The 23,507-nt window shown below is 62.0% G+C and overlaps 2 protein-coding genes across 3 annotated transcripts; both read left to right on the top strand.

Moving 5' to 3' along the window:
• Positions 1 to 2,052: 2,052 nt before the first annotated feature.
• Positions 2,053 to 14,945, top strand: NEK8 (NIMA related kinase 8). Of its 2 annotated transcripts, none has more exons than XM_068656203.1 (16): positions 2,053 to 2,193; positions 2,547 to 2,752; positions 3,784 to 4,016; positions 4,705 to 4,836; positions 5,032 to 5,240; positions 5,615 to 5,694; positions 5,809 to 5,990; positions 6,190 to 6,269; positions 8,421 to 8,491; positions 9,486 to 9,562; positions 10,756 to 10,873; positions 11,165 to 11,315; positions 11,521 to 11,684; positions 11,954 to 12,112; positions 12,279 to 12,437; positions 13,840 to 14,945. In XM_068656203.1, exons 1-16 carry the CDS (start codon positions 2,147 to 2,149, stop codon positions 13,866 to 13,868), a joined length of 2,097 nt encoding a protein of 698 aa, XP_068512304.1. In that variant the 5' UTR covers positions 2,053 to 2,146; the 3' UTR covers positions 13,869 to 14,945. The 2 variants fall into 2 exon arrangements, with proteins under 2 accessions (XP_068512304.1, XP_068512306.1); XM_068656205.1 differs by having other exon boundaries at positions 2,114 to 2,173.
• A 3,098-nt stretch (positions 14,946 to 18,043) lies between these two features.
• TRAF4 (TNF receptor associated factor 4) lies at positions 18,044 to 23,120 on the top strand. Its single transcript, XM_068656212.1, has 7 exons — positions 18,044 to 18,258; positions 20,190 to 20,241; positions 20,565 to 20,669; positions 20,761 to 20,922; positions 21,097 to 21,258; positions 21,337 to 21,492; positions 22,027 to 23,120. The coding sequence occupies exons 1-7, from the start codon at positions 18,116 to 18,118 to the stop codon at positions 22,657 to 22,659; spliced, it is 1,413 nt and encodes a 470-aa protein (XP_068512313.1). The 5' UTR covers positions 18,044 to 18,115; the 3' UTR covers positions 22,660 to 23,120.
• Positions 23,121 to 23,507: the final 387 nt, after the last annotated feature.

Genomic DNA, 23,507 nt, shown 5'->3' with positions numbered 1-23,507 from the left:
GGCGCCAGCTCGTGGCGGGAAGTGCGGCTGCGCCGGGGGGAGGGAGGGAGTGGAGGGGAGGGGGTATGGGGGGGGTGTGGGGATGGGATGGGGGTTGCACACGTGTGGGGGTGTGTATGGGGCGTTGCATGTCCACGCTGGGCATTGCACAGTTGTGTGTGTGCGTTGGGTATTGCATGTTCCTGCTGGGCATTGCACACGTGTGGGGGTGTGCATTGGGCATTGCACGTTCCTGCTGGGCATTGCACACGTGCTGGGATGTGCATTGGGCATTGCATGTCTGTGCTGGGCATTGCACGTCCACGCTGGGCATTGCACACATGTGGGGGTGTGCACTGGGCATTGCACGTCCGTGCTGGGCATTGCATGTTCCTGCTGAGCATCGCATGTCCATGCTGGGCATTGCACATGTGTGGGGGTGTGCATCGGGCATTGCACTTTCCTGCTGGGCATTGCACATGTGTGTGGGTGTGCATTGGGCATTGCACTTTCCTGCTGGGCATTGCACATGTGTGTGGGTGTGCATTGGGCATTGCATGTCCGTGCTGGGCATTGCATGTTCCTGCTGAGCATTGCACGCCCATGTTGAGCATTGCACACGTGTGGGGGTATGCACCGGGCATTGCATGTTCCTGCTGGGCATTGCATATGTGTGGGGGTGTGCACCAGGCATTGCATGTTCCTGCTGGGCATTGCACACGTGGGGGTGTGCATTGGGCATTGCATGTCCGTGCTGAGCATTGCACGTTCCTGCTGAGCATTGCACATCCGTGCTGGGCATTGCACACGTGTGGGGGTGTGCATCAGGCATTGCACGTTCCTGCTGGGCATTGCACATCCATGCTGGGCATTGCACGTGCGTGTGGCTGTGCATTGGGCATTGCACCTCTGTGCTGGGCATTGCACGTTCCTGCTGAGCATTGCACGTCCATGCTGAACATTGCACACGGGTGTCCATGTACTGCTTATTGCATGTCTGTGCCAAACATTGCACACGTGTGTGCATGCATTGGGCATTGCACCTCTGTGCTGGGCATTGCACGTGTGCGCGCATGCATTGGCCATTGCATGTCCATGTTGTGCATTGTGTGTATGTGTGCACGTCAGCCATCCCATGTCTGTGCTGGGCATTGCACGTGTGTGTGTGTGTGCATCAGCCATTGCATGTCTGTGCAGGCATTGCACATCCATGCTGGACATTGCACACATGTATGTGTGCATTGGGCATTGCACATCTATGCCGTGCATTGCACATCCATGCTGGGCATTGCACATACGTGTGCATACACCAGCCATTCTTTGTCCCTGCTGTGCTGGGCATTGCATGTATTGCACGTGTGCATGCGTGTATTGGCCATTGCGTGTGCATGTTGTGCATTGCACATGTGTGTGCATCAGCCATTGCACACCCATGCTGGGCATTCCATGTGTGTGTGTGTGCATCGAGCACTGCACGTGCATCCTGGGCATTGCACAGACGTGGGCACGCATTGGGCACTGCATGTCCATGCTGGGGGGCTGGGGCTGGGGGGGCTTTGAGGCCCCTTTAGTGCACACCAGGCGTCTCCCACCCGCAGGGCGTTACACATCCAGCCCAGGCACTGTGTGCGTGTCCCGGAGCCCCCCCTCTGGTGTCCCAGCGCTGTCCCCTCGCCCCCAACCACCCCAAACTGCTACAGGGGGGGCTTTGGGGACCCCCCCAGCCCCCATCGCGCCGTGTTGGGTGTCGCTAGATGGCAGCACGGCCACACCGCATGGCTTGAGGGGGGGTGGCAGTGCCACCGCTGTCCCTGTGACCCTCCTTGGGGCAGGGGGGGCTCCCCCCAGTGCCAGAGACCCCCCCCCCCCGGTGCCAGAGACCCCCCCAGGGGGGTCCGAGAGGGGTCCGGGGGGGGGCAAAGCTGGCTTGGGGAGGCGGCAGGGAGGGGATGGGGGCACCCAACAGCCGGGAGGGGACCCCCAGGTGGGGTGGGGAGCGGTGAGGAGCCGCCGGGGGGGCTCCGTGGCCATAGAACGGCCCTAAAACGAGGTGGGGGGGGGGAATAACGGGCGCGGAGCGGGGAGTTTTGTCCGCCCGCGGCCGCCGTAGAGGAACCCGGAAGTGTCTCCATGGAGACGGGGGGGGCCTGGGCCTGCAAGGGGAGCGATGGAGAAATACGAACGGATCCGGGTGGTGGGGAGAGGGGCCTTCGGGTGAGGGGGGACGGCTGGCGGCTGAGGGGGGCTCTGGGGGTGAGGGGGTGAGGGGGTGGGGGGCGGCAGGGCACCGCGGGGTGGTAGGCCGCAGGCCTCGTTACCATGGCAACCAGGCTCCGGGGCCCGTTGCCATGGCAACGCGGGGTCAGGGTGGCACCCTGGGGTGGGGGCTGACCCTGGCTGTTGCCATGGGAACGGGAAAAGGGGGGGGGGGACGGGACATGGCACCCCCCCCGGGATGGGGAAGGGGTTGCCATGCAGGCCCCGTTGCCATGGCAACGCGACAGCCCCAGGCCCAAGTGTCACCCAAGGGCTCCCTGTGTGTCCCCCCCCCCCCTGTGTCCCCGCAGCATCGTCCACCTTTGCCTGCGCAAGGCCGACCAGAAGCTGGTCATCCTGAAGCAGATCCCCGTGGAGCAGATGAGCAAGGACGAGCGGCTGGCGGCGCAGAACGAGTGCCAGGTGCTGAAGCTGCTCAGCCACCCCAACGTCATCGAGTACTACGAGAACTTCCTGGAGGACAAGGCCCTCATGATCGCCATGGAGTACGCCCCAGGTGCGCCCCGCTCGCCCCTCGAGCCTGTGACAGCTCCAGGGGACACCAAGCATTCAGCTCGCCATGGGTCCATCTGCTGTGGCCTAATTTTGTCCTCCAGAACCCCCCAAGACTACAAACGAGGCCTTCTGGAGCAGACACGGCCCTTATAGATCTTTCCAGAGCAGCATCTGTGCGTCCTGGTGGGTGCCAAGCTGACCAAGAGCCAAGTGGCTGGGCACTGGCACAGGTTGCCCAGAGAGGTGCTGAAGTCGCCCTCCCTGGAGATCCTCAGAAGCCATCTGGTCGTGGGCCTGGGCAATCGTCTGTAGTGAGCAGGGGGTGGACGTGAGGACCTCCACGGGTCCCTGCCAACCCCCAGCCGTCCCGTATTTCTGTGCTTACATGCCTTATGCCCGCTACTCCTAACAGATACAAAGAGATTTCTGACACCCGTGCCGATGATAAGCGTTCCACCATCTGCCCCGGGTTTGGGTTTCGCTTGTGTTTCCTTTTGTCAGCTCTTGGCCACGCTGTTGGTCGCACAGATCTGTGTGGGAAGATGTGATTTCTAACGAGACTTGCCGTGGAGTGTAAGATTAACTCAACATTTGCATGAGAGCTTGTTAAAAGTTTCGCAGGAAACCTGAATTGAGACCTCTCCTTCTCGACAGGGGCCTCTCAGTGCCACGTGGCCTCTTGGACTGCAAGAATTTTTGTCTGCAGAACAGGCTTATCTTGTTCTGCCATCGAGGTTTGTGTCCTGACAGGGCTCCAGGAGCTGTAATTTTCGCGTTCCGTTTTCCTGCTGCCTTTGACAGTGTGTCAACAGCGACTTCTCCCTCGCTGTTTCTTCATCCCACCAACTGTGCTGCCATTGTTCTCTGCACGGTCTCGGGAGCACGGAGAGAACGTGCCACATGTCCCACCAGGACGTGTTCTTTCCCATGTGCTTGGCTCATTAAGATGCTAAATCCCCCACATTTTTAGACTGGGCTCGTGCTGCCCTGTGCAGCCACCCTTGCTGACAGCCCTTGGCTGCCCTTTTGCAGGGGGCACGCTGGCGGAGTTTATTCACAAGCGCTGCAACTCCTTGCTGGATGAGGACACCATCCTGCACTTCTTCGTGCAGATCCTCCTGGCTCTTCACCACGTGCACACCAAGCAGATCCTGCACCGCGACCTGAAGACGCAGAACATCCTCTTGGACAAGCACCGCATGATCGTCAAGATTGGGGACTTTGGCATCTCCAAAATCCTGAGCAGCAAGAGCAAAGCCTACACGGTGGGTGGCCTGGCCTCGCAGGGGAGCTGCTTACAGCCACGGCAGCAGGCTGGAAATGCTGGGCTTGGCTCGTGATGGTCTTTAGGGAGCTGCAGTAGGAGTAAGGTTGGAGGTAGGATACTCGCAGCAGGCCACGCAGTGCTGCCTTGCTCCTCGGAGTTCATACAGGCTGGTAGCTTTGTGCCCAAATTTGTTGTGGTTCTTTAGGCTGCAGAAAAGTGGGCAAGAGCTGCTTGGTGAGGGTCAGTTGAGATTCTCCTGTTGCCACCCTAAGGGATGGTGTTTGCAGGCTCATTTGACACACACCTGGCACCTGAATTCCTGCCAGTGCCCCGCTGTCCTGCCTTGCCTTAATCTCCTCTCTGTGCCTGAGATTTTGGTATCGTTCCCTACCTGGTCAGACCTGGCTGGGCGTTTATATCGTGCTCATTGCTCTGGGCTTTGATTCTCTCAAGTGAACAGGAGCAAAATGAGAGGAAATCTCAGTATGTGCAAGGGAGGCCTCCAGGAGGCAAATCCTCATATTTTTTACCGAGATTGTCAGCCAGACTTTGACACCGGGGAACAAACGCCCAGCTCCCCTGAGCTTTGGTGCTCCAGCCAGTCAGTGCCCTGGGCTGTAAACCAAGCTGTTCTTCCACCTTCCTGCCTTTCACAGCGTCGCTGTAGATTTCTCCATCCCTTTCAGGTTGTGGGAACTCCCTGCTACATCTCCCCAGAGCTCTGTGAAGGGAAGCCTTACAACCAGAAGAGCGACATCTGGGCTTTGGGCTGTGTGCTGTACGAGCTCGCCAGCCTCAAGAGAGCGTTTGAAGCTGCGGTAAGACAGATCGGGTTTGTGTGCAGTGCAGGGAGCTGTGATCCTGATCCCTTACAGAGGTGAAAATGCCTGCTTGGTTCACTCCTCGCTGCGCCTGACGATGTGAAGGCAGAGGGCAGTGCTGAGAGTGTCTTAAGCCTTGGCCTCGCCTCTGCCTGCCCAGCCACTGTACGTCTCTGTCTCGTTTTCTCTCAGAATCTCCCTGCCTTGGTGCTGAAGATCATGAGTGGGACGTTCGCCCCAATATCGGACAGGTACAGCCCAGACCTGCGCCAGCTCATCCTCAGCATGCTGAACCTGGACCCCTCCAAACGGCCGCAGCTGAACGAGATCATGGCCCAGGCCATCTGCATTCGCCCCCTTCTCAACCTCTACACCGACGTGGGCAGCGTTAAAATGAGGAGGCAAGCGATCCTGCCACGGCTGCGCCCCTCGGGAGGGGCTGCCAGGGCTCACAACGCGTCAGACCAGCTCGTTGTCTGTGTTACAAGCCCCACAAAGGGTTGTCCCCGTGCTGTTCTGCTGCAGTACCCAACGTGCAGCAGCTGCAGGCCCTGTGGCTTGTGGCCGCAGCAGGTGTGGGCTTGTCGTGGCGGTAACAGAGAGCTGGGAGCTCGGGGGGGAAGCACGCTGACACCGACTTCCCTTTCTCAGGTGGCTTAAAGCACCTGCCGAGGCCGTTCTGTGAGCCAGTCAGCTGTGGCTTCTGCTGTAGGGCTGTCCAGACCTTCTGGGGTGGCCCTGAGCTGGCAGTAAGGATTGGGTTTTCATTTGGCAGGCCTGAAAAGCCCCTGGCTCCCGTGCCAGCAGTGACCCACGGCCGGACGGGGGGACGAGTGAGCAGCGCCAGGCCACGGGGTGAGTCCTGGCAGGAAGCTTCCAAAAAAAAAAAAACCTCTTCCTTGGGTGTCAGGGGGTCAGAGAGGCACTCGGGAGAAAGGACATTAAGAAACGTCGCTGTTTGACCCGCAGGTGTTCGAGGTGGCTCAGCCAGGACGGGAATCCCTCCTCCCCTGTCGTCCATCTACACCTGGGGGAGCGGCATCACCACCCCGCTCCGCCTGCCCATGCTCAACACCGAAGTGGTGCAGGTGTCTGCTGGCAGGACGCAGAAGGCCGGGGTCACCAAATCGGGGCGGCTCATCATGTGGGAGGTGAGCCACGGGGAACCTGGGGCGGGCAGCGGCCGCCGAGGGCTCCGAGGTGATTTCTGAGGAGGAGAAACTTCCCCTCACCGCACAGGTCCTGGCCCTGCGTCCCCCAGACCACAGCCTAGTCCAGGACGTGGGTGGCACTGTGGGAAGGGGCCTAACTTGATTCTCCTGCCCATCTCTTGGTGCTTCTCCTCTCCAGGCTCCCCCGATGGGTGCTGCAGGAGGCCCCTCTCTGCCAGGAGCCACCGAGCAGCTGCAGCCTCAGTTTGTTTCCCGTTTGCTCAGGACACTAGTTGGTGGAGTCCCATGGGAGGCGGTTCTGAAGGGCAGAGGGGTCCAGGAAGGCTGGGCGCTCTTTAAGAGGCAAATCCTAATGGCGCAGGAGCGGTCTATTCCCATGCGCCCAAAGATGAGCCAGCGGGGAAGAAGACCAGCCTGGCTCAACAGAGAATTGTGGCTTGAGCTTAGGAGAAAAAAGAGGGTTTATAATCTTTGGAAAATTGGGCAGGCCACTAAGGAGGACTATAAGGATGTAGCGAGGCTGTGCAGGGACAAGATTAGGAAGGCCAAAGCTCGTCTGGAGCTCAATCTGGCTACTGCCGTTAAAGATAATAAAAAATGCTTTTATAAATACATCAACACAAAAAGGAGGACTAGGGAGAATCTCCATCCTTTACTGGATGCAGGGGGAAACTTAGTTACAAGAGATGAGGAAAAGGCGGAGGTGCTCAATGCCTTCTTTGCCTCAGTCTTTAGCGGCAAAACCGGTTGCTCTCTGGATACCCAGTACCCAGAACTGGTGGAAGGGGACGGGGAGCAGGATGTGGCCCTCACCATCCACGAAGAACTGGTAGGTGACCTGCTACGGCACTTGGATGTCCACAAATCGATGGGGCCGGATGGGATCCACCCAAGGGTACTGAGAGAACTGGCAGAGGAGCTGGCCAAGCCCCTATCCATCATTTATCAGCAGTCCTGGCTATCGGGGGAGGTCCCAGCTGACTGGCGGCTAGCAAATGTGACGCCCATCTACAAGAAGGGCCGGAGGGCAGACCCGGGGAACTACAGGCCGGTCAGTTTGACCTCAGTACCAGGGAAGCTCATGGAGCAGATCCTCTTGGGAGTCATCATGCGGCACTTGAAGGGCAAGCAGGCGATCAGGCCCAGCCAGCATGGGTTTATGGAAGGCAGGTCCTGCTTGACGAACCTGATCTCCTTCTACGACAAAGTGACGCGCTGGGTGGACGAGGGAAAGGCTGTGGATGTGGTCTACCTTGACTTCAGCAAGGCTTTTGACACCGTCTCCCACAGCATTCTCCTCAAGAAACTGGCTGCTCTTGGCTTGGACTGGCGCACGCTTCGTTGGGTTAGAAACTGGCTGGATAGCCGGGCCCAAAGAGTTGTGGTGAATGGAGCCAAGTCCAGTTGGAGGCCAGTCACTAGTGGCGTCCCCCAGGGCTCGGTGCTGGGGCCGGTCCTCTTTAACATCTTCATCAATGATCTGGATGACGGCATTGAGTGCACCCTCAGTAAGTTTGCAGATGACACCAAGTTAGGTGCATATGTCGATCTGCTCGAGGGTAGGAAGGCTCTGCAGGAGGATCTGGATAGGCTGCACCGATGGGCTGAGGTCAACTGTATGATGTTCAACAAGGCCAAGTGCCGGGTCCTGCACCTGGGGCGCAATAACCCCAAGCAGAACTACAGGCTGGGAGAGGAATGGTTGGAGAGCTGCCAGGCAGAGAAGGACCTGGGAGTGATGGTGGACAGTCAGCTGAATATGAGCCAGCAGTGTGCTCAGGTGGCCAAGAAGGCCAACGGCATCCTGGCTTGTATCAGAAACACTGTGACCAGCAGGGCTAGGGAGGTGATCGTCCCCCTGTACTCGGCTCTGGTGAGGCCGCACCTCGAGTACTGTGTTCAGTTTTGGGCCCCTCGCTACAAGAAGGACATCGAGGTGCTCGAGCGGGTCCAAAGAAGGGCGACGAAGCTGGTGAGGGGCCTGGAGAGCAAGTCCTACGAGGAGCGGCTGAAGGAGCTGGGCTTGTTCAGCCTAGAGAAGAGGAGGCTCAGGGGTGACCTTATTGCTCTGTATAAGTACATTAAAGGAGGCTGTAGCGAGGTGGGGGTTGGCCTGTTCTCCCATGTGTCTGGTGACAGGACGAGGGGGAATGGGCTAAAGTTACGCCAGGGGAGTTTTAGGTTAGATGTTAGGAAGAGCTTCTTTACTGAAAGGGTTGTGAGGCATTGGAACGGGCTGCCCAGGGAGGTGGTGGAGTCACCATCCCTGGAAGTCTTCAAAAGACGTTTAGATGTAGAGCTTAGGGATATGGTTTAGTGGGGACTGTTAGTTTTAGGTCAGAGGTTGGACTCGATGATCTTGAGGTCTCTTCCAACCTAGAAAATTCTGTGATTCTGTGATTCTGTGATTCTGGAGGGCCAGTCCGGTGTGACCATCAAACACGTGTCCTGCGGCGATCTCTTCACAGCCTGTCTCACAGGTGAGCTGCTGCCGTGCGCCTTTGCCTGGATGAGTCCCAGGACTGCCTGGTTTGGTGCCTGGGTGAGTCCCAGCTGAGTCCCAGCCTGGTTTGGTGCTGTTACAAACGCAGTGTGACAGCCTGGGCTACCTGCTCGGAGCAGAAATGGGATATGCACTGGGCTGGGGTGAAATGAAGGGTTCTGTGGAGCATCAGGTGGGGTCAGGCACGAATCACAGGACCTCACGTGATGTGGTGCTGATCAGCCAGGTCCCAAAGGTCCGTCTGGTGTGGGGAAGGCAATAAATGCATTCAGCTTGTTGTCCTGCCTGCAGCGGTGTCACCTGAAGCCAGAAATGGCCTGAGCAGTGGGGCCTGGAGCGTGAGGAATGTCTGGGAACTTCAGGCATTTTCTGTCACGTACTGTGCGAGCGTGACAGGGACACAGGCAGTGACTGGTGGGGACTGGCACGGCAACAAGAAGTCAGCACGAGGGGTTTCTGTGAGCTCCTGGGGGGCTGGTTGTCCTCAGCTGCAGGAAGGCAGGGTCTGACGCCCTGTTAAAGCGAGCCACGAGGCTTTCTGGCTGGGAGGAGAGCATGCACACCAGCCCGAGGGAGCAAAACCCTCCCGGGGGTCCTTTGGGAGCTCTGTTTGCCCTTCTGCAGGGGCTCAGGGCAGTAGATGACAGACGAGCAACCCCACCAGCATGTGTTTGTCCTCCCTCCCCGTGGCGTTTCCTGCCAGCGCTCTGCTGGGCGGCTGCTGGCTGAGCAGCTCTGTGTATTTAACACCTTGCCAGGCCGTGCAGCCGGCAGCTCCTGCGTACACAGCTGCACCAATGTTATCTCAGCGCCCCGCTATCACCCTGATGGTTGTTTGGCGAGCTGTCGCGGCGCATCGAGGCTGCTGCTCCCTGGAAGCTTGCTGAAGCCCCTGTGGGCTCTGTGTGTGTGTTGTGTGCCTCTCAGGGCATCACGTGTACCACTAACACCACCTCGTTCTGCCTTCCCAGACCGGGGGATCATCATGACTTTCGGCAGTGGCAGCAACGGCTGTTTGGGGCACGGAAACTTCACGGATGTCAGCCAGGTTTGTTGCCGAGGGGCCGGGCACGCTGCTCCCCCCGGGGCAGGGGACGGATTGTGCTTTATCCGCCACGTGAGACGGCTCATCCCAGCGCCGGGGGTGTGCATCCCAGGCGTGCTCTGGCATCCGCAGCCCTCCCCCTCCTCTCCTCGTCGCTGCGGGTTTTAAAAAGCCCAACCTGCCTCTCTCTTTTTCTCTCCAGCCTCTCCCCCCCGCCCCGCACAATGATCCCTTTGAGCGCGGGGGAAGTCAAGAGCTGCCTTGTGGTTGCTGTTGGCAGGCGCCCAGCTTGGAGCCTGCCTCCAATCACACACCTGCCTGCTTCACTCTTGGCCTGCAGCTGCCAGGGTTCACTGAGAAAAGTTATTTTTCAAAAGAGCCAGTATTTAAAGAAGAGCTGTGTGTTTCCGATTGGCTCCCAGCGCCGGGGCTGAGGGGTTGTTGTTCCCTTCCAGCTTCTTCCTCGCCTGCCCTCGGATGTGGCAGCAGCCGATGGCTTCCAGCCGAGCCTGGGGACTGGTGCCATTTGTCTCTGTGGTCAGCTGGCTCATTTGTGCCTCGCTCCGGCCGGAGCTGAGCTGCTGGGTGTTTATTGCTTGAGGGGGGGGGAAACCAATTGGGAGCAGCAGCCAGCTCCCAGCAAATGGTGCTTTTCACTTCAGGCACATAATGAGCAGGAGGCTTGCCGCGGCGAGGTGTCAGATCTAACAGCAGGTCACAGCAGGGGCTGGACGAACCGTGGAGATCGCGGTCTCCCCACGCCCTAACGAGGACGTGGCGATGGCTCACGGCTCCTCTGCACCGGAGCTTTTCAGCCAACGCATCCTGCACCAAGCCCCTGCCTGCTCAGAGCGGGCGTTAACAGCCCCTGGCACTCCCCGCACGGGCAGGGGGGCGAATCCCAGCCCTTGGGCTGCACCTCTTCCCTCTCCAAACCGTTGTGCTGGCTGCTTTCTTCCGCCCCTGAGATGTTTGCGTTATCTTCTGCGCTGCGTGCACGTAGTCTCTTAAAACCCTTTGAAGGCTGTTTGGAACAGAAAAACAAAAAAAAATTCGCCGGTGTTTGTGTTGGATGAAAACTGGGATGGTGCCAGCGCTGCGCTGGGGCTTGGGGGGGGGGGACAGGGTGGGAGGGATGGGAGCAGCCGGGCGGGCTGGGAGGTCTCGGCTGACGGCTGCTGCTCTTCCCCTGCCAGCCCAAGATCGTGGAGGCCCTGCTGGGCTACGAGATGGTGCAGGTGGCCTGTGGCGCGTCCCACGTCCTGGCAGTTTCCAACGAACGGGAAGTCTTTGCCTGGGGCAGAGGGGATAATGGTAAGAAGGGCTCTGCTGAGCCAAACGGGGCTCCTGCTTTCCGTTGCCTGCTCCCACGTGGCCCTGCTCGCCTGCAGTCCGCTCCAGATGTGCCAGGCTGGGTGGGTGTGGACAAGTTGCAGCTGCTTCAGCGCATACCAGGGCCCCCGTGCTTGAGGTTTTCACTGCCTTTCCTTGTGATAAATCCCAGGCTGGGCTCTCGCAGGCAGCCCCGTTGGTGCAGTGGCTCCTGGGGGTGTGCTCAGTTTGTGCCTTTCCCTCAGCTGTGCCCTGCTTTGTTCCTCCTGCCAGGTCGGCTTGGGCTGGGCACCCTGGAGTGCCATAACTCCCCCCAGCAGGTAGCAGTCCCACCGGAGCACGAGGCTCAGCGGGTCATCTGTGGCATCGATTCCTCCATGGTCCTCACAGTGAAGAACCAGATTCTCGCTTGTGGGAGCAACAGGTAGGGGAAACGAGGGTCTGGGAGACCTCAGAGCCCGCCTTACAGCTTCCTCAGGCCCTTGCTGCATCCACCACAAAGATGGTCTCGAGAAGACATCTCCGTGTGATGCTGCTCCCCAGCTTCTCACTGCTGGGGCTGCATTTATGCTCGGGCAGGATTTGAGGCTGGCTTCAGCCAGCTCTCAGCTGCCCTTTTCTCTTTGCAGGTGTAACAAGCTGGGCCTGGACCAGATCAGATCAGCAGAAGAACCTTCCCCGGAGGACCAGGTGGAAGAGGCCACCGTGTTCACGTGCGCCCAGTCAGCCCCCTTGAACCAAGAGCCGATTGTGTGCGCTGACATCGGTACGGCGCACTCTGCTGCGGTCACAGGTGAGGCGTGGGTGCCCTGACCCCTGAGAGGGGGCTGCCTTTGCTCTCTCTTCCTCCCTTTCTTGTAGATAAAAGCCTAAAAGAAGCTCAAGAGCCAGCCTGCTCCCAGCGCTGGAGCTCTGTGGAGTAGGATGCTCAGCGTGGTAGAGAGCAAAGGGGTTCTGTGCATCCTCGGGTGAAACCCATTCGTTTTTCCCATCTCTGTTAGAGGTTTGGGGCTTCCTTACATCCTTTGACACCTCCTTTGTTTCTCCTCTCTCTGTTGTCAGCTTCTGGCCAGTGTTACACCTTTGGGAGCAACCAGCACGGGCAGCTGGGCACCAACTCCTGCCGCAACAGTCGCGTGCCACACCTGGTGGTGGGGCTGCAGGCCATGAAGGTCACCGTGGTGGCTTGTGGGGACGCCTTCACCGTGGCCATCGGAGCAGGTGAGGCTTAAACCCCCGCGTGCTGGGCTGCAGCAGGCCCTGACTTCCCTGTGCCTGGAGTTCATGTTGCCAGTCAAGGCAGGAGAAAGCTCCAGGTGGAGGGGAGGCTGTTCCCTGGTGAAGGCCACCGGGAGCCCTGCGTGCAGCCAGCTGTGTCCCTCTGCAGACGGCGAGGTGTGCACCTGGGGGAAAGGAGCCAGGGGACGCTTGGGCAGGAAGGACGAGGAAACGGGAGCGCCGAGGCCTGTGCAGCTGGAGGAGACGCATCCATACCTGGTGACCTCCGTAGCCTGCTGCCACGGGAACACGCTGCTGGCTGTAAAGCGTGAGTAGAGGCTTTGCTGCCGAGATTCCTGCTCTCACAGCCCAGCCAGACACGATGCCTTGTGCCCAGAGCTGCGCCGAGCAACCCCGGCACATAGCTGTGCATTATTCCTGTCCATCTAGAGGAACAGAAATAACCTGAAGTGCAGAAATACTCCCCTTCTGCCGCACCGCCCTGTGGCACTGCTGTTTTCCCTGGGCTGGGGGAGCAGAGAGGGGTGGCAGAGGCTGGCTCACGCGCTCCCGGCCAGGTGGGCTGGCCAGGCTGCAGCTGGTGGGGAGCTGGCGTGCCGAGTATCCCGAAAGAGCGGCCCTCTTAATTGCTGCTGCTGAAATAAGAAGCTGAGATTTGAGGCGTCGTTTTGGCTGCCGGCTCTCCGTTGTGGTTTGGAAAAGATAGCGATGGTTTTTGTGGTTCCTCTCAGCTGGGGCCAAAGGCAGCCTCGCTGCGTGGTTACAACGTGCCCGTGGCATCACCCTGCCCTTCCGCTGCCTGGGCGTACGATGGGAGCCTGGCCCAGAGTGCTGGAGGGGGCCTTTCTTCCTCCTCTGCCGGGCTGATTATGGCCTCAGCTCTGGGCTGAGGGATCCCAGCCCCAGCCCACTTCAAGGAGGCTAATTACAGCCCCGAGGGGAGGAGGCCCGCTGGCTGCCCCAGCGCAGCGGCATCGGTCCCGGTGCTGCCATGAGTGCCGAGCTCTCACGTGATGCGTGCTGCTGTGAAGGGTACCGGGGGAACAGCCAAATCCCCGGGCTCAGGAACAAGCAGGGAATTTGCCGTGGGAGCAAAATGCTGCAAGCTGCACCCCCCTTCCCGTGCTGGAGTCACGCTGAGCAGCTGGGTTATGGGCTCCCAGGGGCTGAGCGCACAGAGGCTCGGCTGCGAGATTCAGCACCAGGGCTGAAATTCTTACTTCAGGCTTTCACGCAGCTCAGTCCCCTGGAAAGCTCTCCAAAAAGAGCCCGAGCTGGCGACACGTTTGATGTTCCAGCCACTTTCAGGTCTGGCTGTGAGCTGGGAGGGGTGCTGGCACTGCCGAGCCGCGCTCCACCTTTGGGGCGGCAGTTGTGCACCGCTCTGCGGTTTCCTCCCATGTGGCCAGCGCTGTTTTTGACCGGTTTGGACTTGTGCCCGCTTTATTGTGAGACTGCTGCTGCACCCTTTGCTCAATCCCACTGCAAACACAGGCCTGGGATAACTGGGAGAAGCCGGGCGTGCTGGAGAGGAGGAGGAAGGCGCGAGCCTCGAGATATTTCCTCCTGCTTGGGCTCTGCCACTGACTCTTCCAGGGGCAGCAGGGCAGGGTTTGCATTGCTCATCTCTTGCTGCAGGACACTCCTCGCTGCAGCTTCATCCAGCGCTGGCTTAGGGCTTATTCACGGTGTTGTTTTTTGTCTTTCAGCTGCCGTGGAAGAGTCACCTCCGCAGTGAGCTGGAGGTGAGCGGAGCAGCATCCAGCCTCACCCTGCGGGTGCGGAGGCTCCGTGTAGCCTGCCTGTGCCGTGTCCCTGCGCCCAGAAGGGAGCTGCAACGACGGGGAGCTCCTGACGATGGTTCTCACAGAACCAGAGCTGGTCTCGCATCACATCAACGAGGGTCGTCGTGAACCTGAAGTGCCTGAGAGCCGCTGCATTGGACCTGCCGTGGGGTCCCCAGTGCTGGCGCTGCCTTTGGTGGGTGACACTGGGGCTGTTCCCCACCCTGCTGGAAGTGCCTGTAGAAGCAGAAGGGCTCTCCTCTGCCGCTGGTGAGCACAGAGGTTGTTTTCCCCTGTGGAAACTGTCTCTGGTTACAAAGCCCGGGCTGACAGCTTGGTGTCTGAGAGAACTGTCAGCCTGTGCGCAGCAGTGTCTGGAGTTACAGCCCCAGGCACTACACTGGGTGACTAAGTGCAAACCTCTTTTCTAATTAGAGAAGTCTGGCCTTTCCCATCCCCCCCTGAAAGCCTTCTGCCCGTTGCTTGAGCTGTTCAGCACGCTTTCAAGGGTCCTGCCCTGCACGGCTGGCCGAACCCGGCGCGAGCAGCGTCACGCCTTGTGGTGCAGCGCCTGGAGCTCTCCCCTTCCAGCCCCGGGGAGCCCAGCTGAGCATCCTTCAGCTGATGTTTGTCCTCAGGCCCCTAAATCCCGCTGCTGACCAGCTCGCTGGCTCCCGGCCGAGCAGAACACAGCGAGCGATTGTCTCCAGGTGAAGTTTTTTAACCCCGATCTCCACGGGGAGATGATGAATTTTCACCAGGGATCCTTTCTGCAGGCAGGAGGGGGGCATATCACCGTGTCACAGACAGGAGTTACGGTTTTTATCTCCAGAAGGGTCGTTTCCTTTCCTTCTTTTTTTTTTTTTCCTTTTCTTTTTTTAACTCCTATCTGCCCTGGGCCATTTTTTGATGAGCTTCTGTCTCTGATCTGTCTGACATTGCAAACGCTCTTGCCTTTCACATCCATCTTTGTGCTGTTGCCAATCTGTTGTGTATAAAGTCGGTGCTTTCATAAGCTGGCTGAGATGGAATCTCTCTAATTATTTTTGTGATTCTCTCCCGTCTTCAATGAGGGAAACCTCGCCGGGGCTCTGCTAGGAGCCGACTGATCCCTCTGTCATGTGAGAGGTAATGAATTTCTGCAGCTCTCCTGCTCTCCCCTCCTTCGCCTCGCAGGCTCTGGCTGGGGAAGGGAGCAGGTCCCGTCCAGCCGGGAGAGGCATGTGCAGTCCTGGCTGCAGACACGGCCTCCCTCTTTGGCTCCTGGCGGGGTGGGTGAATGGGTTTTTCCCCTGCCCTTTTTGTTTCTCGTGGAGCTGCCTTTTCAGGCGGTTACACCCTGCTAGCCCAGGAAGCCGGCTCGCGTTCAAAGGCTCTGCCGGTGCCTTGGCCCTCGCCTCTCGCGCTGCAGGTTACGGGGACAGCTCTGGCAGCCCTGCTGTCGGTGGAGGGGAAGGTGGAGCTGCTCCCAGACCAACCTGAGCACTGGGATAATTGCAGGGCTGGGGAAAACCACCCCGCAGCCCCTCTGGGCCGTTGTCTTTCCTCCTGTAGCAAGAGATCCCTCGTGGCTGTGCGGTGCTCACCCTGCACCCACACAGCCCCTCTCTTGGGGCTCCCCTCAGCCCCCACCACCTCCAAACACACCCCATAAGGAGGGATTCCTGCTCCAGCCTCACCAGGCGGGTGACAGGATTCTCTGCCACCCTTTGCCTCGCCAACAGTGACACCAAAATGCTTCTGCCCCCGGGCCACGTGCAGCCCTGAGAGCCCGGCTCCTTGTTCCAGCACGCTCCTGGCAGCCCCCTCTGCCCTGCTGGTGCTGGGTGGGTTGTTTTATGGCTTAACGAAGGGCTTTGCACATCACTGCTGGTTCTGGGGGTGTCACCAGCCCGAATATTGGGACATTTCCCCCCAGGCAGGGGGCTTGGTGCTGGGCTGGGGGTTGTGCACCGAGGGCCGCAGCCCTGGGGATTTCGCAGCCTGTGCGCTCGGTTCAGCTGTGAAGCCCGGCGAGATGATTTGAATAATTTAATACCAGGCTGTGACCAAGCCTGGAGAAAGGGTAAAGGAAACAAAGAGGCCCCCAGCCCCGAGCAACAATAGCTCTTGAAACGACAAGCCGAGGCACGTCCGTGTGCCGGAGGCAGAGAGCAGCCCCGGCAAATAGGCCAGTTGCATTCCTCACGTCTGCTGCTTTGTTTCCCTGCAGAAGCTCCCGGTGAAAACTGCAGGTCTCAGGGCTTCTGCCGTGAGCATTGCTTTGTCCCTGCACCCCGGTGCTGGAAACGCCTGGAAGAGCTCGGCTGCAGCCCAGGGGCTGAGCACATCCCGGGGCTGTGATGGGACCGAGGGTTCCCGGTCCCGGGTGGTGCATCCCCGAGTCCCCCACGGTGCTGACCTCACCTGGGTGCCCAGGTCTGTCCATTTACACCGAGATCTGGTCATTTTCACTGAGGAAAAGCTGCCTGCAGGGAGGGCCGGGCACGAGGAGCCGCAGGCGGGCAGGCTCCCAGGGCTGCAGGTTCCCATGCCTGATGAGATTACTCGTCCCACTGCCCTCAGCCCCATGCTGTCAGCAGGGAACGGCCAAAACGCGCCCTGAGCTGATCTGGGTTGGTGCTGGCACCTGGCCTGGGCACAGCCCCATTCCCACGAGGCTTTGCAGCCACTGTCTGTCCGTCCGTCCGTCCATCCATCCATCCATCCATCTGTCCATCCAGCACCTCGCCTTCTGCGGGCACCGGTCCCCAAAACAGGGAGCGAGCTCTCCCCACTCCTTCCCCCGGGGCAAAAGGCACCACCTTGGCTTCTTTAGAAGCCAGAGCTTCTGTTTTCTGGTTTTCTGTCCCTAAACACGAGGAAAAGGGAAGGAAGGAGGAGAAGGAAACCTCCCCGAGCCCAGATGGGTCCAGGGGGGGACATGTCCCCTCTCCAAAGGCGAGTGCCCTGCCCGGAGGTTGAGCGTCGCCTTTGTGCGAGACAAACGCCGGGGCTGTGATGTGGAGTTGGGGGGGGGGCTCTCATTAGGGACAGGGGGGGAAAGGAGGGAGGGGAGCTTTGTTTGCAGGGTCTGACACCTCCGAGCCATCCTGCCGGCACAGCCAGCGCCTTCTGATGGCTTTGTCAGCTCCGGGCTAATTAGCAGAGGTGGCTCCTCAGCGAGGTTAGAAACGGAAAAATTGGGGAACATCAAAGAGATGGGGGCAATGGTGACAAAACTCCGCCTGCTCCGTGCCTGCTGGGGGAGCTGGGGGCTCTCCGGGCTCACGGGGAGAGGCTCAGATGCCTTCTGCAGGGGGGGAGCCCCCCGGGATGCTGGTGCAGGGCCTGCAGGACCCTCCTGGCCGTCACCCCATCCCACAGTCATGGCCAGGGATGGTTTTGGGATGGGGCCGTGTCTCAGGGAGCTGGGACGGGTGTCAGGCTGTGGTTGTTGTGTGCTTGGTGACTTGGGGGCACAACCAGAGGGACCCAGTCCTGCCCTAGGGGCTCCTGGCTCTGAGCAAACCCCCCCAGGAGAATCCAAATTTGAGCAGCCCAAACCCCCGTGCCAGCTGGCGGGTGGCACCGCTGCCAGCTCCCCGCGCTCACCCAGCTGTCTATTATTATTATTTTATTTTAATTTAATATTCATTTTTTGCACGTTGTGTTTCCAGGCTCAGGTTTACCCCGCTGCTCCCCCCTGTCAGCGTGTCGGGGCCCTCGGGAAAACCCCGGGGGTGGCCAAATTTTTTTTGTGCTCAGCACACGTGGGGCCAAGATTCACCCAGGGCTGTTTGCCACCAAACCCAGGGGATAGGAGACCCCCCACCTCTCCTAACTGGGAACCACTTCCATAGGGGGACTGGAACCAGTAACCCCAGCTGCTGGGAACGAAGCCCCCCCAGCTGCTGCCCCCATCCTTGGGGCTCAGCACGAGCTCCCCCCGGTACCCCCTGCTGCCCCACAGCCCGCCCTCCATCCCCACCACCCCTAAACCCCCTAAATCCACCCCAAACCCATCCAACCACCCCCGGGGGGGGGCGGGCAGAGGGGCTGGGGGCGGCGTGGCTGCGCTTTTGTCGCCGCCCCGGGGAGGAGCCGGGTGTCGGGAGCCGGGAGCCGGGGCTCGGGCAGGAGGAGGAGGAGGAGGAGGAGGAGGAAGGCTGAGCGGGGCCGGGAGCCGGCTGCGGGGCCGGGGGTGGGGTGGGGGGGGGCGATGCCGGGCTACGACTACAAGCTGCTGGAGCGGCCGCGGCGCCGGGTGCTGTGCCCGCTGTGCGGGAAGCCCATGCGGGAGCCCGTGCGCGTCTCCACCTGCGGCCACCGCTTCTGCGACACCTGCCTGCAGGAGTTCCTCAGGTGAGGACCCCCCCCGGACCCCCCCAGACCCCTCCTTTTAACCCCGCCGGGCTATCGCGCAGGGTCCCCCCCCCACCTCTCCACCGCACCCAAGGGCGCGGGCGCGCACGATGCAGGGGAAAAGGGGGAAATAGGGGGGAGGGGGGGGTGCAAGGTGGCCCCCCCACGCGTGACAGCGAGCCGGGGGGGGGGCGAGGAGGAAGAGGAGGAGGAGGAGGAAGAGCAGGAGGAGGAGGAAGAGGAGGAGGAGGAAGGCCAGGCGAAGCGCCGCGCTCCCAGCACCCTCCAACATCCTGCCCCGGCCGCGCAGGAAGGAAGCAGCACCCCAGAGCCCCCCCCAAAACCCCCTCCCAGGAGCCCCTCGGGTTCCCCCCCCAATTCTTTTTTCCCGTTCCCCTCCATCCCCCCCCCCCCCCCGGGGTTGCTGCGCCCCCGGCCCCGTTTTCCGCCCGCCGCCGCCCCCGGCTCAGCCTCGCCCCGCTCCGGCGACCTTTGCACGGTCCCCGGGGGGGGGGGGCACCGGGGTGCCCGAGGCCGGTTTCGTAGAAACCGGGCGTTCCCGGGGCCGGTGCCAGGCTGTGCCTCCGCTCCCGCACCCACCCGGGGCTGTGGGGCTCAGTTCCGGACACGGGGGGATCTGTGCTTCCCCCCCCCCCAAAAAAAAAAAAACAAAAAAAACCTTCTATTTGGGGTTTTGGGGGGGGTCCTGCCCCTTCGCCCCGGCTCGCCACGAAGGTCAGAGGCAAGGACGGTGCCCCCGGTGCTGCCTCAGCACATTCCCTGCCCGGCCGAGCGTGAGGAATGGGGAGGCTTTGTCGGGGATTCACCCCCCCGGACCCCCGCCCCAATGGGGATTCCGGCCCCCGCACCCCGATACCGGGCAGGGCCGGTGCTGCCGCCCCGCTGCGTCCCCTCCCAAAGGCCGTGGGGCGATGCCACTTCCCAAAAAGGGGCCTGGGGCTGCTGCTGGTGGCGGTGGTCCCGAGGGAACGCCCAGCAAACACAGCGGGCACGTGGCAGAGGGGGGCTGGACGTGGCCGTGCCCTGAGGGGTTGCACCCCGCTGTTGACCCCATTATCCTTTGGTCCCCAACACCGGGGTGCAGGGGCTGTTGGGGATGTCACCGAGCTGATCCCGGTGACATCCCAGGCCAGCACACGCTGGTGGCACTGCTGGGGTGGCCACAACACCCCGCAGCCCCTTGGCACGCGGAGTGATCGGGGGCACGGGGCCACCTCGTCCCCTTCACATCCCGGGGGGTGCCGGAGCTCAGGTCCCTGCCTGTCCCTGCTGCTGTCCCCAGGGGCAGCCCCCAAAGCTTCCCACCCCGGGCACGGTGCCATGGGGTGACGGTGGCTCCGTGGGGTGACCGTGCCCGGTGCCAGGCTCCCCGTTGGGCTCCGTCCCCATCCTGCGCCCAGGGCTGGCTCTTGGCACGAGCTCCCCCGTCCTGCTGGGGGTGGCTCCGTGTGCAGGGCCCAGCTGCGGGTCCCGTGTCCCCCCCACCCCGTTCCCACCTCGCCGGGGTGGCTGGGGGGGCCGTTTCCTGGCGAGGGGCAGCCCCTGGGGCCGCGCATCCGGGCTGCACATCTGGAGCCCAGCTGCTGGCCCCGGCACCGGGGGCGAGGGCAGCCCCCTCCAGCCCCTGCCTCCATCCTGGGGAGGGGGTGTGAGGGGGCTCCAGATGGTGCCAACCCCCCCCCACCCTCCCCGACAGCAGGGGGGCAGCCCCGGGGGGGCGTCTGGCGGGGGCATTTCCCAGCTCTGACAGATGGAGCGGCTGCCGCCGGGATTAGGGCTCCCCGAGGGCTGGATTTGGCACGCCGGGCGGGCAGCACGGATGGGCTGGGGGCTCGGGGGGGGGGGGTCCCATGGGATGTGTCACCGCCGTGCCCCAGCCCTGCCTGACCCCCGACCCCTTTCTCTTGCAGCGAAGGCGTCTTCAAGTGCCCCGAGGACCAGCTGCCCCTGGACTACGCCAAGGTGAGCCTGGAGCTGCAGGCACGGGGCCAGGGCACCCCGCTGCCAAGGGAACGTCCCCATGTCCCCTCCGAGGGTCTCTGTGCCCCCCCCCTCCTTGGCACGGCCCCGGTGCCTGGCACGGGTGCCCGTGCGGAAGCAAGAGCCCTTTGTGCCGCCGCGCTGGGAAACGGAAACCCACGGCCGACAAAGGGCGCTTGTTCGCGTGCCGGCGGGGGGATCCGGCCCCGGGCACCGTGCCCACGGCTCCCCGCTGGGTTTTGGGGGGGCGAGGAGGGGGCCGGTGGGGGATGCTGACAGCCCGGTGCCGTCCCGTTCCCCAACAGATCTACCCCGACCCCGAGCTGGAGGTGCAGGTGTTGAGCCTGGCCATCCGCTGCATCCACAGCGAGGAGGGCTGCCGCTGGAGCGGGCTCATCAAACACCTCCAGGTAGGAGCTGGTGGGCAGGAGAGGGGCGGGGCTGCACCTCGGGGGTGTTTTAGACCCCCCCCTTCCTCTCTGACCGTCCCTGCGCCCCCAGGTCCACCTCGGCACCTGCGCCTTCAACGTCGTCCCCTGCCCCAACCGCTGCAGCGCCAAGCTGAGCCGCCGCGACCTGCCCGAGCACGTGCAGCACGGCTGCCCCAAGCGCAGGGTCAAGTGCGAGTTCTGCGCCACCGACTTCACCGGGGAGGCCTTCGAGGTGGGCACCGGGGTGGGGGACACGCCGGGCCGGGAGGGGGACACGCAGATGGCAAAGGGGGGTAGCAGGGTCTCAGGGGGTGCAGGGTGGCCATGGGGGACCCGGATGGGGGACCCCGTGGGGACAGATCCTGGCTGTGGTTGGTGACGCTGCTGCTGCTGCTGCGGTCCCCAGGGCCACCAGGGGACGTGTCCCCAGGAGAGCGTGTACTGCGAGAACAAGTGCGGGGCGCGCATGATGCGGCGCCTGCTGTCCCAGCACACCCTGGCCGAGTGCCCCAAGCGCACGCAGCCCTGCACCTACTGCGCCAAGGAGTTCGTCTTCGACACCATCCAGGTGAGACGGGGCCCGTGGGGACGGGGCCGCCCCGATGGCTCTCGGTGCCACCACCTGACCGCCGTCCTCTGTCCCCAGAACCACCAGTACCAGTGTCCCCGGTACCCCGTGCCCTGCCCCAACCAGTGCGGGACGCCCAGCATCGCGCGGGAGGACATGCCCAGCCACCTGAAGGAGAGCTGCAACACTGCCATGCTGCTGTGTCCCTTCAAGGAGGCTGGCTGCAAGCACCGGGTAAGTGTGGCCCCAGCATCCCCGTCCCCATCCCATCCCGGTGTCCTTATGCCACCAAGTGCCCCGCAGCATCCCCACAGCTCTCCCGCCCTGACGTCTGTCCAGTTCCTTGTGGGGTTCCCCATCCCTGCAGCCACTTGGTGTCTCCATCCTGTCCTGTGTCACTTTGCCATCCTGGTGTCCTCCCCGTGCCATCCCACCCTGGTGTCCTCCCCGTGCCATCCCGGCTAGATGTCCCCATGCCATCCCATCCAGGTGTCCCTGTGCCATCCCACCCTGGTGTCCTCCCCGTGCCATCCCATCCAGGTGTCCCCGTGCCATCCCACGGTGACATCCCTGTGCCAATCCACCCTGCTGTCCCCATACCATCCCAGCCACCTGTCCCCGTGCCATCCCTCTCCTGTCCCACTCCTTTGTCCCCGTGCAGCCCCGTGCCATCCCTCTCCACCACCCCCATTCCCCAACTCCCCTCCCCGCGGCCCCCTCCTCCTTCCCCATCCCACCCCCCTGCTGACGTCCCCGCCGTCCCCGCAGTGCCCCAAGCTGGCCATGGGCCGGCACCTGGAGGAGAGCACCAAGGCTCACCTGGGCATGGTGTGCGCCCTGGTGAGCCGGCAGCGCCAGGAGATCCTGGAGCTGCGGCGCGACGTGGAGGAGCTGTCGGTGAGCAGCGACGGGATCCTCATCTGGAAGATCGCCGACTACGCCCGCAAGCTGCAGGAGGCCAAAGCCCGCAGCAACTACGAGTTCTTCAGCCCCCCCTTCTACACCCACAAGTACGGCTACAAGCTGCAGGTCTCGGCGTTCCTCAATGGCAACGGCAGCGGCGAGAGCAGCCACCTCTCCGTCTACATCCGCGTGCTGCCGGGCGAGTACGACAACCTGCTGGAGTGGCCCTTCTCCTACCGCGTCACCTTCTCCCTGCTGGACCAGAGCGACCCCTCGCTCTCCAAGCCCCAGCACATCACCGAGACCTTCCACCCCGACCCCAACTGGAAAAACTTCCAGAAGCCGGGGAGCACGCGCGGCTCCCTGGACGAGAGCACCCTGGGTTTCGGCTACCCCAAATTCATCTCCCATGAGGACATCAAGAAGCGCAACTACGTGCGGGACAACGCCATCTTCATCAAGGCCTCGGTGGAGATCCCCCAAAAAATCCTCGCCTGAGCCCCGCATTCGGGGGGGGGGGGACACAGGGGGCCGGGAGCTGCACGCCCAGCCCGGGCTGACCCCCATGGTGCTGAGCCCCCCGCCCCGGCGCTGGGGACCCCGCGGTGGCCGCGCCGGTGGCTCTCAGGGAGGCGGTGGGGGGGCTGCCCCCGTGCCCCCCGCTGGGGCTGGGACCCCGCCGTGCTCGGTGCTCAACCCCTTCTCAGGTGCCCGGGGGCTGCTGGGGGGCTGGGCCCCCCCCCCAATTTCCTTGCTGGGGTGCCCGGTGGCCCCCACCAGCCTTGCTGGGGACCCAGCTTGGGTCCCCGCTGCCCAGAGCCATATTTTGTAAGCCGGTGCCCCCCCCGGGAGCACGTTTGTTATTTATTACCCTGGGCCGGGGCCCGATGCCCCCTTCCCTGCCTCTTTTATTTGGTTTTTTGTTTTTTTTTTCCAATAAACTGTTCTTGTATTTATTAGGGCTGCCTGGAGCTCCTTCCTGCCCCCCCCCCTCCCCGTGGCTGGGTGCCACGTCCTGGGACAGCACCGGGGGGGGGCTCCACGTCCCCAGTGCCTCCCCACAGGGGGGCTGGGGGGCACGGCGTGGGTAATCCCTGACCCACATCCCTGCGGCAGACGGGCTCGGGTGCAGACGGTTAATTCGGTAATCACTGGTTTGGGGGGGGCACCAGGCCACCCCTATTATCCTGCAGCCCCCCTCCGATGTCCCCCCCCCAGCCCTTCGTTAGCTCAGGGGCAATCAGGGCTCCAGGGGAGGCAATAATTCGGGGCAGACGGGGGGGTGGTGGGTGGCCGTGGGGGTGTTGGGGTGGTTTGGGGGGCTCGACTGGATCAGACCCCATGGG

The sequence above is a fragment of the Anas acuta genome, chromosome 19, assembly GCF_963932015.1.
Source record: "Anas acuta chromosome 19, bAnaAcu1.1, whole genome shotgun sequence".
NCBI classification, from domain to species: domain Eukaryota; kingdom Metazoa; phylum Chordata; class Aves; order Anseriformes; family Anatidae; genus Anas; species Anas acuta.
This window is presented reverse-complemented; position numbering and strand designations above follow the sequence as displayed.